Source organism: Scomber scombrus, chromosome 13 (genome assembly GCF_963691925.1).
Source record: "Scomber scombrus chromosome 13, fScoSco1.1, whole genome shotgun sequence".
NCBI classification, from domain to species: Eukaryota; Metazoa; Chordata; class Actinopteri; order Scombriformes; family Scombridae; genus Scomber; species Scomber scombrus.
The window spans coordinates 10,623,932-10,639,800 of NC_084982.1; the positions used below are offsets into that span (position 1 = coordinate 10,623,932).

At 40.3% G+C, this 15,869-nt stretch overlaps 2 protein-coding genes across 2 annotated transcripts; both read left to right on the forward strand.

Moving 5' to 3' along the window:
• The first annotated feature begins 4,928 nt into the window (after window positions 1–4,928).
• Window positions 4,929–9,855, forward strand: cracdla (cracd like a). Its single transcript, XM_062432281.1, has 10 exons — window positions 4,929–4,977; window positions 5,267–5,411; window positions 5,525–5,660; window positions 5,747–5,908; window positions 6,042–6,296; window positions 6,396–7,554; window positions 7,841–8,215; window positions 8,438–8,838; window positions 9,438–9,558; window positions 9,644–9,855. Exons 1-10 carry the CDS (start codon window positions 4,929–4,931, stop codon window positions 9,853–9,855), a joined length of 3,015 nt encoding a protein of 1,004 aa, XP_062288265.1.
• Window positions 9,856–12,687: 2,832 nt separating this feature from the next.
• creg2 (cellular repressor of E1A-stimulated genes 2) lies at window positions 12,688–15,734 on the forward strand. Its single transcript, XM_062431958.1, has 4 exons — window positions 12,688–13,142; window positions 14,781–14,950; window positions 15,288–15,401; window positions 15,529–15,734. Exons 1-4 carry the CDS (start codon window positions 12,726–12,728, stop codon window positions 15,668–15,670), a joined length of 843 nt encoding a protein of 280 aa, XP_062287942.1. The 5' UTR covers window positions 12,688–12,725; the 3' UTR covers window positions 15,671–15,734.
• Window positions 15,735–15,869: the final 135 nt, after the last annotated feature.

A 15,869-nucleotide genomic window follows, 5' to 3' on the forward strand; every position in this document is an offset into this window, starting at 1 on the left:
TAAGTGATTTTAGTGGGGGGTTTTCAAGATTAATTGGCACTGGCCTTAAAAAAAAGTCATGTGGTGCGACCATGATTCATCTTGAAATAAATTAATTTACTTAACACGCTTCACACTTTTTCTTTTTTTTTTTTTTACAAGTTTTCAGTAATATAAAGTGTTTGTATTTTTATTTTTTGTAAATGATGATCTTTTATTTATATAAAGATATTTCAAGATGAATCATGGTCGCACCAAATGACTTTTTTTTCAGGCCAGTGCCAATTAATCTTGAAAAAAACCCCACTAAAATCACTTTTAAATTGTGATATGAATTTTCAGGTACACAACATTCTGAATGTTTGAATTACTGCATTAGATATGCTTGTTTTTATTATTCTAAAATTGAGTTGTTGAAAATCCATATACGTCATTGACCCTTATGCAAGAACAGTAGAATTCTAAAGTACTTTATTATTTCCCAGTGATTGTTTTTCTACATTTCAGAGGGAAATATTGTATTGTATCTGTAAGACATGAGGGGTTACTGTGCAGATTAAATCTTTATTGCAGCTATATCAAGTATATACAGCCATTATTTTTATGCAATTCCTTTGAATTTCTTCTGCTGTCTTGCAGCACACAGTTTCTAAACTGCCTGTTAGCAGTTGGTTAAAAGTGTGGTTAATACATTACATAACATATAACATTCCTGTGTATGCATGAAGAGCTCAGACAGCGGCATGTAGTTAATGGTTAATATGAGAGTCAAGATTATTACATTATATTTATGTAAAATAACATAATAAAAAGTCAGTGTGATGTGTGGCACTTCCTCTGGGGTTTGGATATAGGGAAATAACCAACTATGCTCCTCCTTACAGGGATGCATCTTATATTAGCCCAATTAAAATTTCATGAGAAAAATATTTTCTCCATTAAAAAAAATAAAATAAAATACACGGGAAAGAATATTTCTTTCATTCGATTTTCATGGGGAATTGAATGAATTATAACCAACATGATTTCAAACAACGCTGTGATCGGATTATCTATCGGCCTTAATCTCGATATGCTCAGTCCTCATCTGCATGGGCTCTGAGAGGAAGAAATTATAATCCATCAGAATACCACATGAACCAGAGATGACCGTAGCTGTCACACACGTCAGATCCTCAGTTCTCCTTGAACCGAAGAGGGGGAGGACTACGCTGCAAGAGACACTCAATGCTGTAAACAGACAGTATATTTCAATATGTACAAACATTGCCCTTTGTGTGTAGATTACAGAAAATAAATCCATGAATGGAGGAATTAAGGAAAACCACATCCCAGACTCTTATGTCACAGCGGCCTGTTAACATACTGCATGTTGTTTGTAGCATGTAATCCAGATGTCACCGGCTGGGTTTATATTCTGGTGGAGGAGATAAGGATTTGTGTAATGAGGAGCCTCATCAGAGAATCTGTTCTGCCACACATTCAGACAGAAATGTGGATGCAAAGGTTTGTTTTCCACTTCCTGCCCTCCCTCTCACAGATTGTAGCCCAGTGGCCTAGATAGTGCTTCCATCTCTGAATCCTGTCCTGTGTGAATGTTCACAGAGTGGGATTCACTGATGCAACACCGGAATCATGTTACTGATTGTAAAGAGTGTGTGTGGGAGCTGTCTCTCATGAATCATTTTTATGTTGTTAAAATTTGGCATTTTATGACTTTTTAGACAGTTTACAGTCAAGATATAGACCGGAAACATACGACGAGGATCCCCAGAATCCCGGATGAATGATAGTGGGCAATTATTTCCATTTTATAGATGCAAAAAATACCTGACTAGTAATGTGTGGGCATGCAAATACAGATTCTGTACTACCTTCTATGATGCCCATGTCCATAATGCAATATCAGCATAATTATAATGTGTTATAATCTGCTAATAGTACTGTATAATTGTAGTTATAATCACTCATAAATATTCATAATCCTTTATAACAATAATCATGACACATAAAGCATTTCATGAGTTTTAAGCTCAAGTATGATAATACTTCATAATTGCTGGTCACTCGCTGACATTTGCAAGGATCATAGTGCACTATAATTCTCATAGTTGTAACACATTATAATCATTTCTTACTAAGTGTTTTTAAGCGCCACTTTTGTTGATCAAACATTTACAAAAAAGTAAAATATACAACTATTGGAAAAGGGGAAATTGTTACAGTCAGTTATGTTCAGAGTGAGTTTTTTGGGGAAACATTACATTAATGGAGTTCTCAATTCATTGTCTGTTATGACCCATTAAACAAAAGAAATACATTTTACAATGTTTTGTGCTGTTCTTGCATAGATTTAATACTATGTTTGTTTAAAATTACTTCACTCAAACAATGTCAATTTACAGTGACATATACCAGCTTGTAATCTATTATATCTGCCTCGTTACTTCCACACTCTGATGACCACATAGAGTAATTTATAATCACATTATAATGCATTGTAAAATAATTAAAATGTATCACAACTATGATAATTGTAATACACATAATATTTGCAAAAAAAAGTGAGTGACTGGAGATTATGAAGTATTATGATACTTGACCTTACAAGTCAATATAAAATGTGTTATAATGTGTTATGATTATTGATATGAAGCACTATGAATATTTATGAGTGTCTATCTGTATTTATACAGTGCTATAAGCACATTTTAACACATCATAAGAGTGTTTATAGACTTATTATAGACGCAGGCATCATTGAAAGTGTTACTAAAACGTCCGCTGAACACACACACACACACACACACACACACACATACACACACAAACACACACACACACACACACACACACACACACACACACACACACACACACACACACACACACACACACACACACACACACACACTTATCTCTCTGTTATAATTTTAGCTTTAATGCCTGGTATGTTTGGATTTGAACACTGCATTTCACCAGGGCTAGCTTGATGGTTTTATCAATTTAAACTTTTACTCCAAAACACACACATACACACACACACACACACACACACACACACACACACACACACACACACACACACACATATAAACTCCCCTGTGATCAGCCAGTGTGGTGGGGGGCAGGGGGGTGTAAGAAACCTGGTGTAATGTGTAAACAGTTCCATGAGCCGTAATTCCTGTATGCTTGTCCTCTTTCCAACTGGAGCTTTATTTTTTTCCCTCTACTCTCATTTCTGGGCCTAAAATCAGGTTAGCGTTTTATAAGGAGCTTAGCGCAGAGGGCCACAGTGTGCCACTAATGTAATAGAGTATCTCTCTCTCTCTCTCTCTCTCTCTCTCTCTCTCTCTCTCTCTCTCTCTCTCTCTCTCTCTCTCTCTCTCTCTCTCTCTCTCTCTCTCTCACTTGCTCTGTCCCCCCCCCCCCCCTCTCTCTCTCTCTCTCATTATATTCTGTCCTCTTTTCTCTTTGTGCATTTGCTTACCTTGTCATGGAGTGACCTTCTCTCTCTCTTTCTTTCTCTTTTTCTCTTTCTCCCTGCCTGGTTTTCTCTCTCCTCCTTCCAATCCCCTTACTTCTTTCCTTACGTCCCCCCCCCCCCCCTCGTCTGCAGATGTGGACGATGCAAGCCTGAGGTTTAGGACAGTGACAAGACAACTCAGTGTAGAAAGGAGGACGAAGAGAAGCAAAGGCCGCAGACAGCAGGTAAGATCATTCATTTTTGTGCTGGATTTGTATCTGGTTTGTATTTGACATGTTTTCACACACCCTCTGAATGTCAGGTGAATTTTGTGCTACAGTGCGTGACATGGAAAGTTTATGATCAAGCTGTTGTTGTGGATTATGGTGCATTGAAATCTTACAAGGATCTCTCTGCAATGTCAATAATCCACAGGATTATCCTCAGTTTCTGTTGGGACTATAGTTTGGGTCACAGGATGGCAAAACTCTGAGGAACAGTCTGATTCATGAGTGCTTTAGTTTTGTACAGGTTTATGGTGGTAATGCCAAAAGCAGGAGATTGATTTGTTGCAGGAAAAAAGGTTTAGATGTGTTAATGAAATGGGAAATTTCACATTAAACTTTTTTTACTGGTCATTCATTTGCCCATTCTTATTCCAGTCCTTTTCAGCAGAACATGCTAGTCGTCTGACAGCCATCTGTGATATGGGAGGTGCAGAGTGGACTTTGCATGTTTATCTGTAACCTGACACATCTTGTCTTATCAGGCACCTGTGTAGTGCAGGATCACACTATGCTGACATCAGTTCCTAGGTTACCCAGACAGAGTTGTATGATACACTGAAAATGGTGTGTACATATTTAAAATAGTAATAAAAACAAAAACATAAAAGTCTTTTTAACAAATGTTAACAAGCACCCTGTACTGAATCTTGCATTCAGTAACACATCAACCCAGTCTGGGTGTTTGTAAGGCAAGTGTTGCATAAGCTGCCTGAGAGCAAGATTTGAGCTTTTGCTTTGTTCACAAAATATAATACATTATCCAGAGTGCAGTGCTTTAAGATACTGTGTTATTTATGTATACCCTTGGGAACACTGTATTTGATGTGTCTTATATATAGTCCCCTTTTAAAAGCTAGCTGTTTGTTGATCATAAGGACTTCTTTACTACACCCCACCCAGCTGTTGTAAAGGTTTGTTCTGTTACTGATAATGCCAATAAACCTTTGAACCTCAATTCCATCGTCACATCTTCAGGCAATCACACCCGTGTATTGTGTGCATATGTGTGTCTACCAGAGAACAGAGCACTTGTCACTGGAGCATTCACACCACGTTAGCTGCCTTCCAGCATATGACTACAGCCTCTAAAAACCTGTTTGCCTGAGGTCTGTACAGTCACAATTGCTTCTCATTATCAGGGCCTCTCTTTACTCTTTCCTGCCATCTGTTCTGCACTTCTTGTAGGCATCAGGCTAATGGAGTCTTTCTCTGGAGATACAGAAGGAAGCACGGAGGACATTCCAGGTGAGATTATCCATCATGTAGTTATACGTAAAAGAATTATGGTGACAAGAAAGCAAGTCTTTGATTTAAAAAAAATAGCTATCAAAATGAGGTACATTGTCAACATAACAAGTGCAAGGACCATTTGCTGTCAATGATCGATCATAAACTACAGCACATACACCTGATGTGACAATTAAATAAAGATCATGAAAGAATATGCACAATGTAGAGAGATTATATTATAGAGAGCTCTATGCATGTGTGAGCCGTTGTGACCTGGATCCATCTCCATCTCAATCTCTGTCAGGACGTAAAAAGTCCAAGCTGAAGTCTCTAAAATCTCGTCTCTTCGGGAGGAGCAAGAGAGCAGGTGCAGAAGAAAAAACCAAACTCAGCCAGTCGACCAGTGACATCACTGCAGGAAAGGGACTTGGATCAGATGAAGATTTGGCGTGAGTGATAAATGATCTTGTGCAATACATGTTGTTTTTGCAGCTCAATTTTTGTTCTGATTTCTAGTCTGTACCTTCACCATTCCTCTGTTTTTTCTCTGTTGCTACCTCAGATGCTCCCAAGGAATGATGGGATCCCGGGCATTTTCCCATGACAGTATCTTTTTGGCAGATCTAGTCCTTTCAGACGCTGAGCCAGCCAGGGTCTTATCCCAGGAGAATGTTCATAGCAAGATCAAAGATTTGCAGGTAACCCTTCATTCAAAGCTCATTCAAGGGTAGTCTTTATCACTGTTGCTCTTTTAAGAACACCAAGCTATGCTCTGATATTACAGATGAAGCTTCAGCAGCAGAAGATGCATTTGGGGCCACCACCTCCAGTTCCACCAGTCAGACGTCCAGAGGAGCTATGCGGCCACTCAGAGGATGATGGTCTTCCGCATAGCCCTTCTGAAATCTCAGGATGTGACATTACAACCGGGGGAGCCCTGAGCATGGTGATTTACTGATCAGTTTGAGTTTGCATGAAGAGGATTTTAGGTTTTTATGATTTGAGATTCAAATTGAGATTTGGTTTAGTCGAGTTAAGTTTTTGCATGTCGTATGATTTTGTTGTTCCTTTCTTCTCAGCCCGTATCCCAGCCATCTTATCGTCCACTTTCACCCATCCTCAAACCTGTATCTACCAAATCTGTGCCCCCGAATCCATCCCATACCTTCCCTCTTTCTGTCCCTGCTAATCCCTCTCCTTCTGCTGTTGAGCCCCCGTTGGACTTCAGTTCTCCAGTTCAGTTTACTCCCTGCCTGGACATGTCTGCTGCACGCCACCGAATGTCTATCAAGCCCAGGAACCAGAGGGCCAGCACCAAGAAGAGGCTCACTGCAGTGAGTGACTGTTACCTGTTTTTCCATCTTACACTGTACACTGTTTGTAAAGACACCTCCTGCATTTCACTTACCTGCTTTCTCTGTCTTTTTTGACAGCATGATTCTAATTTACACACGGTGAACAATATCGACCACCCTGAGTCTGAGAAAGAAGAAGAGCAACAGTTTACCGCTGTAGAGGAGGTGACACTGGAAAAAGAACAAGGAAGGGACAACGCTCCTATGACATCTCAAGAACTTCCTTCAAAATCCCCAGAACTAGTGTCGATCACATCAGAGGCAGCACCCAAATCATCCAGTCTTCCTTTTTCTCAACAGGACCCAGTTCTTCCTGGGAGATCACCCTCTATATCCTCCCAGATACTTAGAGTTAAGCCTCCTAGACATGGAGATATAATGCAGAATGAATGGCCACACTCATCCTTCATACCGTCAGAACTGAAGGAAACGAGAGAGGGCCTGGAAGAGTTTGAAATACAAGTCATGTCCTATGACAAGAGAAATAGTCTAAACAAGGCTGATATAAACTCTAAAGAAGTCTCCTCTGACCAACTCTCTGCTGGCTTTGGCTCAGTGGTGGCACCCAGGTCTTCCTCTGTTTATCAACAGGTTCAAAGTGAACCAGAGAACATAATAGGAATAAAGAGACCTGCCCCAGGATCTGGATCCTTCAAAATCTCAATTTCCACCGCCAAAAGCCGAGATAATGAGAGACCCCGATCAGGAAGTTTTGTGCTGGAGCAGGTGGCGACCTGGAAGAAGACTGGTGGGGGATCAGAGGATACAGTCCCTCCAAGCATGAAGGAAAGGGAGGAACGTAAAGACTTTCAGCCAAGAGGGGGCCCCATTGCTGTGGGAAGACTGAGACAAGAGGTAGCTCCACATAAAAGCTCAGTTCCATGGGACAGGGGGGACAGTCTGAAAAAAGTGGAATCAGTGACACCACCTAAAAATGTAACCACAGATGCAGGCGTTATAGAGGGGGAAGAGATGGAGAGTAGTCAGGAGTTGGTGGAAGAGGCAGTAGAAGCAAAGGAGTTCCAGGATGAAGAAGGAAAGACGACATTTGGTGTAAAACTGCGTTCCACATCTCTGTCCATGAGAAATAGGTCTGACGCCCCTTCCAACCATCATTCAAAGCCACTGTCATGTGAGGAGCAACGTGACAAACAAAAAACACAGGAAATAAGTGATAATGCCGACAACATGTCTAAAACATTGCCAACATCCACCTCTGGAGACGTCAGGGCGACAGGTGAGTGTGAATTTGACCTTTTTAATTAAACAAAGGTCTTTTTTTACTCCATATTGTGCTACTATTCAAGGTATCAAATTACAACTCACAGCTGTCTTTTCAGTTCCTTATAAGGTTAAAAGATAATGCTATGTCAGTGAAAGGAGATTTCACATAGTAAATAATCACTGTAGAGTTGATAAGATTTTTACTGATCACAGGGAACCTTTGCACTCATTAAAATACCATCAAGGCTAAGTTTAACAGCGCTGCCAAGTGTGTCTAACAGACTTCTGTCACTCCTTAGAGCCAACCCCCTCTGGCTTCTCCCTTCCTGTCAAGAATAATCCTCCATCTAGTGATGATTCTCACACCATACGTACAGAAGTCCAAACAAGCCCCAAAGAAGTAGAAGCTGCCCTCTGCGCCTCTCAGGAGCCCCAGCCAGCCCCTCAAACTGCTTCATCTGAGGTGTCCTGGATGAGCCTGGCGATGGAAAAGACCAGAAGTATCCAACAGCTTTTCACTAGTAGATTTCCCAGAGACTTTACAGGCGGGCAGGCCGTGCCTCGACCACAAGTGCAAGTACAGCCAACAAATCAAAGAGAGACATCGACTGGGTCACAAATACAGACACAGACTGTAAAATTACAACAAAGTACAGCACCTCTGCTGGCTGCACGTCAGCCATTAACTGATACAGTCAAAGCAGAACCAGTCCAAAGTAGAGGCCAATCACTAATTGTCAAATCATCAATTATGCCAACTATGCAAGAAAAGTCGTCAACAATGTCTCCTGTTCAGTCAAACACCTCTAAAGAGCAGCAAATGTCAAAACAAGTCAATGAACACCAATTACACTCAATTACAGCTCAGCCTGTGTCACACTCTGCGTCTCATTCAGCTGTGCAGACAAACCTATGGACAACCCAGTCTCCCTTGCGCTCTTCTCCACAAACAGTCATCACAACTCAATTTGCACAAACGAGTGCCACCCAAACTCTTGCACAGTCGTATCTTTCCTCAGGCCAGCAGCAACCCCCGTGGAGCAATCGAGGTCTCCAGCCCTCCAACCAGCCCAAATCCACAACTTCAGCTCCGACCTTAGTTTCTACCGCCTCAACAGCCGCAGCTCCATCTCTACTGTCTGCCTTGGGAAGAGGGGAAAAAACAGTAATTGTGCTGGAGAAAGAGAGCCCACCATTGCAAGAGAAGCAGACAGTTTGGGATGGGTCAATAAAGGGTGACAAGGCTGCTTTTTTGGAGAAACGAGCACAGTGGACCACTCTTCCTGGAACCAAGGGGGTTTGTGGTACTTCTTTATAGCTGTCTTTCTGTGACTGTGAATTGATTACAGGATAATTCTGGTGATGTTCTACATTTTTCTGATTAAAAAATCCCTTCATTCCTTGTATGTGGCTCTCAACACCAAACCCATTAATTCATACTAAAGATGTGATCTTAAAAATTGGGTTAGGTATTTCCCAAAAAGCAGGGTACTGTAGTTTTTTTTGTAAATGTTACTCAAACAAGAGTACATAGTGTTTTTGTTGGGACTACTGTGTGTGCTAGTGAGTATTTATGACAGCAGGAAAGTGTATGAATGACTTAATCTAAATAAACTGCAGTGCCAATATTCTTTGTAATGAAGCCAGTGCAACAGTGTGACTCACTAATGTTTTTTAAATAGTTTTTGAACAACAAAGAAAGGTCTTTGGCACTGAGGAACTATATATCAGGCTTTGGCTACACAGGCAATACTCGTTAGTAGGATCAATTAATTGTCTTGGTCTTTTCACAGGAGTTGTTGAGTGAAATATATAGAATATCATCAGATTTATCCTTTAACTACTAAACTGATAATTTACCAGAGCAGATGATCTAACTTGGACTGTTTTTCTCAGGTTGAAGTGAGGAAAACTCAAACAGAAATGCAGACATCAGGTGAATCCCCTGCCTCAGTGAAACCCACACCTGTAAGCAAAGACACAAAACTGGAGGGAAGACAAGGAGTGAACCTTGCAGGTGTGTTGACTCATGAATTATGAATGAGAACTGTAGAAATGCTGAATTGGTATTTAGTATATCCAGATGCAGCAACATGAAACAGGGTTTCTTTTTTCAGAGTCAAGCCCCACCAGAGTTCCAGACAGGCCTCGTGAGGACAAATGGCCCCGCAAAAATGTGGGGCCATCTTCATCACCCTCGTCATCACCTATACTTCCATCAACATTGCAGTCTATGTCTGAGAGTGGCCAGCCGTCCTGGATGGAACTGGCCAAAAGGAAGTCAATGGCTTGGAGTGATAAGACCATGGACTAAGAAGGCAAACAGATTTGAAGGATGTGGACACAACACTATGAACATCCACACAGATAAATGAAGGTTATTATGTTGTGTTATTAGTGGGACTTTGAGAAAAGTATTGAGTCAGTTAATTTATGAGGACGTACGGCTGTTGTGTTTGTGTCTTGAAAAGTGTAAAATTTTAAAAAAAATTGAGAGAGATTTTGAGAGACGCAGAGAGAGTATATATTGAATAAACACAGTTCATTATAATTCCTCTCTACCACAACCACTTTAAGATAAAGGATATTTCTAAATAATGTTTCATTTGATTAAGCATTTTACTCCAATTAATAGTGTATGTTATATAATAAAGTTTCTAATGTTAAGTTCTTATGTTGTCAAGTGCCTTAATGTAACGACGGATAAGATATAATATGACAACATTAAAACATAAATTCGCTGTCTTTATTGACTCAAGAAAAACAGAAATTATGAAAGTTCTCTAATTATGCATGAAATATATGTTTCCTAAAACACATTTTAACTTGTCCATGTGGGGTTATGACAAGTCAATGTGGACACAACAAACACAATTGCATTATTTCTTCAGGAACTTATGTTCAAAGTATTATTCAACACTAAAATTGATGCAATGAGGTTTGAGTCAGTGACTGAAAACTCAGATGTGGCAAAAAAGCTTTTTCCTTGTGAAAGAGCAAGTATCAGTGTATCGATGGAATCAATTTACTGCTTATGTGGCCTATAGCCCCATCTGCAGGTCTGTTAGGGTTGGCTGTGGCTCAGGAGGTAGAGCGGTTGTCCACCAATTGGAAGACTGGCGGTTTGATTCAATGACAGTCCACATGCCCCAGATTGTGCCAATGGTGTGTGAATGGGTGTGAATGTTAGTTGCCTCCTGATGAGCAGGTTGGCACCCTACGTGGTAGCCCCTACCATCAGTGTATGAATGTGTGTGAATGGGTGAATGAGACATGTAGTATAAAAGCGCTTTGAGTGGTCAAAAAGAATAAAAAATGTTTATAATCTAGATAGATAGGTAGGTAGATAGGCAGGCAGTCAGGCAGACAGACAGACAGACAGACAGACAGACAGACAGACAGACAGACAGACAGACAGACAGACAGACAGACAGACAGACAGACAGACAGACAGACAGACAGACAGACAGAGCTGTTTCTGCGGCAATCAGGCCAAGAGACAACATGTCAATTGGCTCTACGAAGAAGACCAGACTCAACATGACCTCTGGAGAAGCAAAAAGGAAAAGGAACATCCTCAATCCCACTGCCAGTTGTAAAAGGAAATATATATATATATGATGATGCTGTTTTGCAGTTTTATGTTGTAACTTCATATCAGAGATCTTCAGCTGTCATTTTCAACTTATTTAATGTCACTATCCATGGCAGATCCTATGGATAAACAACTTACACAAGTAAAACTGGCACTTCAAAAGATAGTATTGACAGTAAAAGCTGATGAATAATGATGAAAAATAGTATTGTTAATGGATTCCCCTGCTCCTGTCCCCTGTATCTTCATGTTTTAGGTGGCACTACATTTTCCATTTATTGAATGAAAGCAGAGGAGGAAAAGGACAGAACATGAAAAATTCAACTGAGGTATCTCCAATCTATTCAGCAAAATCTGAACTGAACTCGAAAAATATATAGATTGATTTAAACAGAGTGACAAATGCAAATGAAAAACTGTTAAGAAAAAAAACCTCACTGGATAAAAGAATGACTGACAATATTACTGAATTTAACCGTTTGGGATTCTTCTTGGGATTATAATCTTCTATACTTGCATGAGATGTTTTATATAGTGTAAGATTTTGCTGCATATTCAGTAGGTTCCCCTAATGTTCAAACCTTTTAGGTGTAACCAGATAGGTAGTCTTCCTCCCTACCACTACATGGCACTGTGCCAACTTCACTGGAACTAATTGTTGGGCTAGGTTGTGCGCCTCAGGTATGTGGCCACTCCTAATCCCTCTCCTTCTACTTTGAGCTGGCATGTTTCTGCAGCCCGGCGTGGTGTATTGTCCTCTCACATGTAAGGTATGCGCTACTGTCATTTTTCCCTGTGCTCGTACAGTGTAGCATGCGTAATGGTTACACCTGCGGGTCAGAGTGTCATTGACTGACATTTCCTGTCTACTTTATAGCACCTAAGGCAGGGCAACTTGCACCGTTATCATTCTTGGAGAGGAACGTGGTTACACTTCACATTCATGCACTATTTTTTTTTAGATTAATTTTAATATTTCATAGTATGCTTATGTAGGTTTTAAAAACTTTTTTTTTTTTTTATAGCATTTATTCATTTGTCTTTACATATAACCTATGACTACTGTTAGGAGAGCTTAAAGGCCAAGCATGTCATTCCCAGTAATGACTGTCATACACATTTGATAAATAATGACCTTGAACCTTGAATCAGACTGAAAAGGTTACAACATGTGCAGATCCTTAAAGTACTTGCTCCAAAGTTGCACCTGAATGTGTAGTTTAGTGTCAATGAGCCTTTCTTAGGCTACTTGTAGTTAAGATTTATCTCACTGAAATCAAATCCATTTTGCGAGGGATATTTAAAAAGTTAAAAACGTACCACACAACTGAGTTGATGCACAAACAGCTGTTTTTGTTGTTGTTGCAGAACTTCAGTAATCTCACAAGTGTATATCTGATCATTCAATGGCAACGGGAGGGTGTTGTGTCATTCTGATCAAGTCTATTATAAAATGAATTCCCCTGACACCTCAGTAGAGGTCGCTGTAGGCTCTCTGTTGCAAAACCCCACTCACGTTACAAAAGCGCATACACGTGAGTTTGTAAAAAACGGGGTGAGTATATGTTAGCGGCCATTCTCCCAGCTCGATGAGGCCCCTATGCTTCCCCCTGGCACTGTTTGCCAACATCTTGTGCCTGGGTCAAACCTACACCCTGAGAAGCTCGGTGTCCTGGGTCGTCTCCTCTAACGATGTGGTGGAGGACGCGGACCTGTCGGAGGAGGTCGCTCCGGCGTTGCTGGTGGACAGCGCCGGGCTGTGGAAGCAGGCGTATCCGTCCTCCAACGTCCTCGGGGACAGCGTGGAGACTCCCGGAGAGCTAGTCAAGCCCGAAAGCGACAATGTGGCGCAGCTTTCCTCTCGCCTGTTTTCATATCGCCTGGAGAAAGTGAAGAAGTCCGCCAGCAGCAGCCCTCCTCCGCACCAGGAGACAGCCAGGACTGCCAGATACATAGCTCATTACAGTGACTGGGGACATCTGGCCACCATTTCCACTCAGGACAAGGTAACACACAGGGAGTAAGAGCAGCTATTTGTAGGAGGAATAGTCTTTATGTTTTTAATTGCATGTTTAAAACGAGACTACCCAAGAAAAAAGCTTAAAGATTCCCTCCAAACATGTTAAGGAGTCATACATCTTACCTAGAATTAAAAATAAAAAAATTCACTCAAACTCAAATGAAGAACAACAATGGTACCTGCAGCCCAGATAAAATCCTCCCAGTCCTCCAGTTTGATGGTTGGTGGTGGTTGTCGGGGCTAAAACTGACCGACCAACTGACCTGTAAGGCTTTGAAATATCAAACCAGATGAAAACTATGGAAATCAATAAATAAGGGTAAAGAGAAGAGTAATGTTAAGAAGGGATGAAAAGGTGTATATTTATAAAAGCTGTATACAGGCATCCCTCTTGGCAAGAAAAACACCAAAACAAAAAGTCCCCTTCATTTGGTGCTCCTCTTCTGAATTGTCACCCTAGGCGACCACCTGTGTGTCCTATACAACAGGCTGCCTCTGTTTATTTGAGTAATAAATACTGTCTGGCATGTTTTTTTCCCCACCAAACAATATTTAGGTAAACTGTTAAAAATCTTTCAAATGGCTGCCTCTCCTTCTACTTCATTAAAGATTAAGAATCAATGCTAAATTCTCATATTCTGAAACTAAACTAATTTTACACTAAGGACCTGACCATAGCTGAAACAATGCAACTAATTGATAGGTTAAATAACAGAAGATGTATTGCCAATTGTCAATTTTGATAATTGATTCATCATTAAAGTCATATTGCAGCAAATATACCTATTCACTTGTTTAATTCTCCTTTAAATTAGGACACTGGGGTTACGTCCACTGTATTTATTTGTGAATTTGGGTGGTCCAACAATTAAGATTAAGGCATTTGGCATTTTTTCCAGTTTCATTCCTGTCAGTGTGAAGAAAACATTCAGACAATATATAAATCTTCATTTTGGATAATCATTTACCCAAAGAAAACAAAACAAAACAAAATGAATTGAAGTTCATAAGTCAAATGATTTCTAAACATTTACAGACCTTTAGTGTCCCTGGTTAAAATGTTCTGACAGCTGTAGGGATTCATCATCTCAGTATTTCTAAAATCCTGGCTATAGCCCTGTTTGTACTATAATAGAGAACTGAATATCACAAAACAAGCAATACAAAGATGTCAACCTGGGCTGTGGAAACTTTCATTTTCCATTCTGTGGACAAATTGATGAATCAAGCAATATTTAATTGATTAAATCAACAATAAAAATAATTATTTGTAGCAGCTCTTGACCTGAGAGCCCGTTGGTGTTTTCAGATCTTGATTGAACTGAACCGCAGAACTAACATGAACCCTTGAACCTGAAAATTCTTTACTTTAAATACATGGTCTAAAATATTTTGGTATTTTGGTTCGCCTTTATAAAAACCTATTTCCTATGTGTGACTTGTAAACTGTGCCTCAGCTCCATATCCACCCCACAGAATACTGAGAGTATGAACTCTGGTAATTAATTGGTCATTTTCAGTTCAATATTGCCACTGAAATGCACAGGAATCAACTTGTTTGAAACTCTTACCACTGAATTTACTGTGTAAAAATGTGCGTCTGGTAACATCCTGTTTTTTCCAGATCAAAGGTCTCCCCTTTGGGAACATTTTCTCAGTCAGTGATGGAACGCTGGACAACAGCACTGGAGTTATCTACTTTTATGTGACTCCGATGGACAACACTGTGGCAGATCTGAGAATGAACCCCTACGCTTCTCTTACATTCTCAGAGGCTGAGGGAGAATTCTGCAGGTAAGCCTCAACTTTTAATGGACCTCCACAGAATTGTTGTTCCTCCCATACTCTGCAATGTGTACAGTATTTCTATGCTAAATACCTTACCCTAAGTTTGCTGTGTGATCATTTGATTAAATGCAAAATTAGGTAATGAAGCAGGACCTATGTCAGTGCCCCGATTAGGTCAGCTGATATTTTCTGTTTAAATAGTAACCATACAGTAAGCCTGGAGGTTTTGGGGCCCTTTAGTTCTGTGGTCCTGGAGGACGTTACTGAAACACTAAAAAAGATAGACACTTAATGTGTGTGCTTGTGTGTTACTATAGTAACATGGTCTTACTATGGTCTCAAGGCAAATGGTGTATGATCCAGAAGATCCAAGATGTGCTCGACTCACCCTAACAGGCAAGATGGTGGAAGTCCCCCCAGAGGAGCTCACTTTTGCAAAGGAGGCAATGTTCTCAAGGTAACCAAGTGTATGGAGGAAAGTGTGTGAATGCAAGCTGGCTTCCTTGAGACCCTGAAAATGAGAAAGAACCAAAATATTTGGCAGATTGTGCAGAATCTCAAATAGTTGATCTTGTTTATTGTAGACATCCTGTGATGGCAAAGTGGCCGGTGGGACACAAGTGGTTCTTCATGAAGCTGGAGTTGATCCAGGTCTGGCTGCAGGACTGGATCGGAGGCACGTCACTTATTCCACTGGAGGACTACTTTAAAACTACCCCCTTCTGAGAATATTCCAACCCATCCGTCAGCCTACATATCATTTCAGCTGTCTACACCACAGATGTCACTCTAGAAGAGAGAATTTCCAAAGCAACAACGTGCAAAGGAAAAAAAAAAAAAAAAAGCAAAACACTTTTTCAACTATTGCTATTTTAATCAGTGAAGAATATTCACTGATTAAAATAGCAATAGTTGAAAAAGTTTT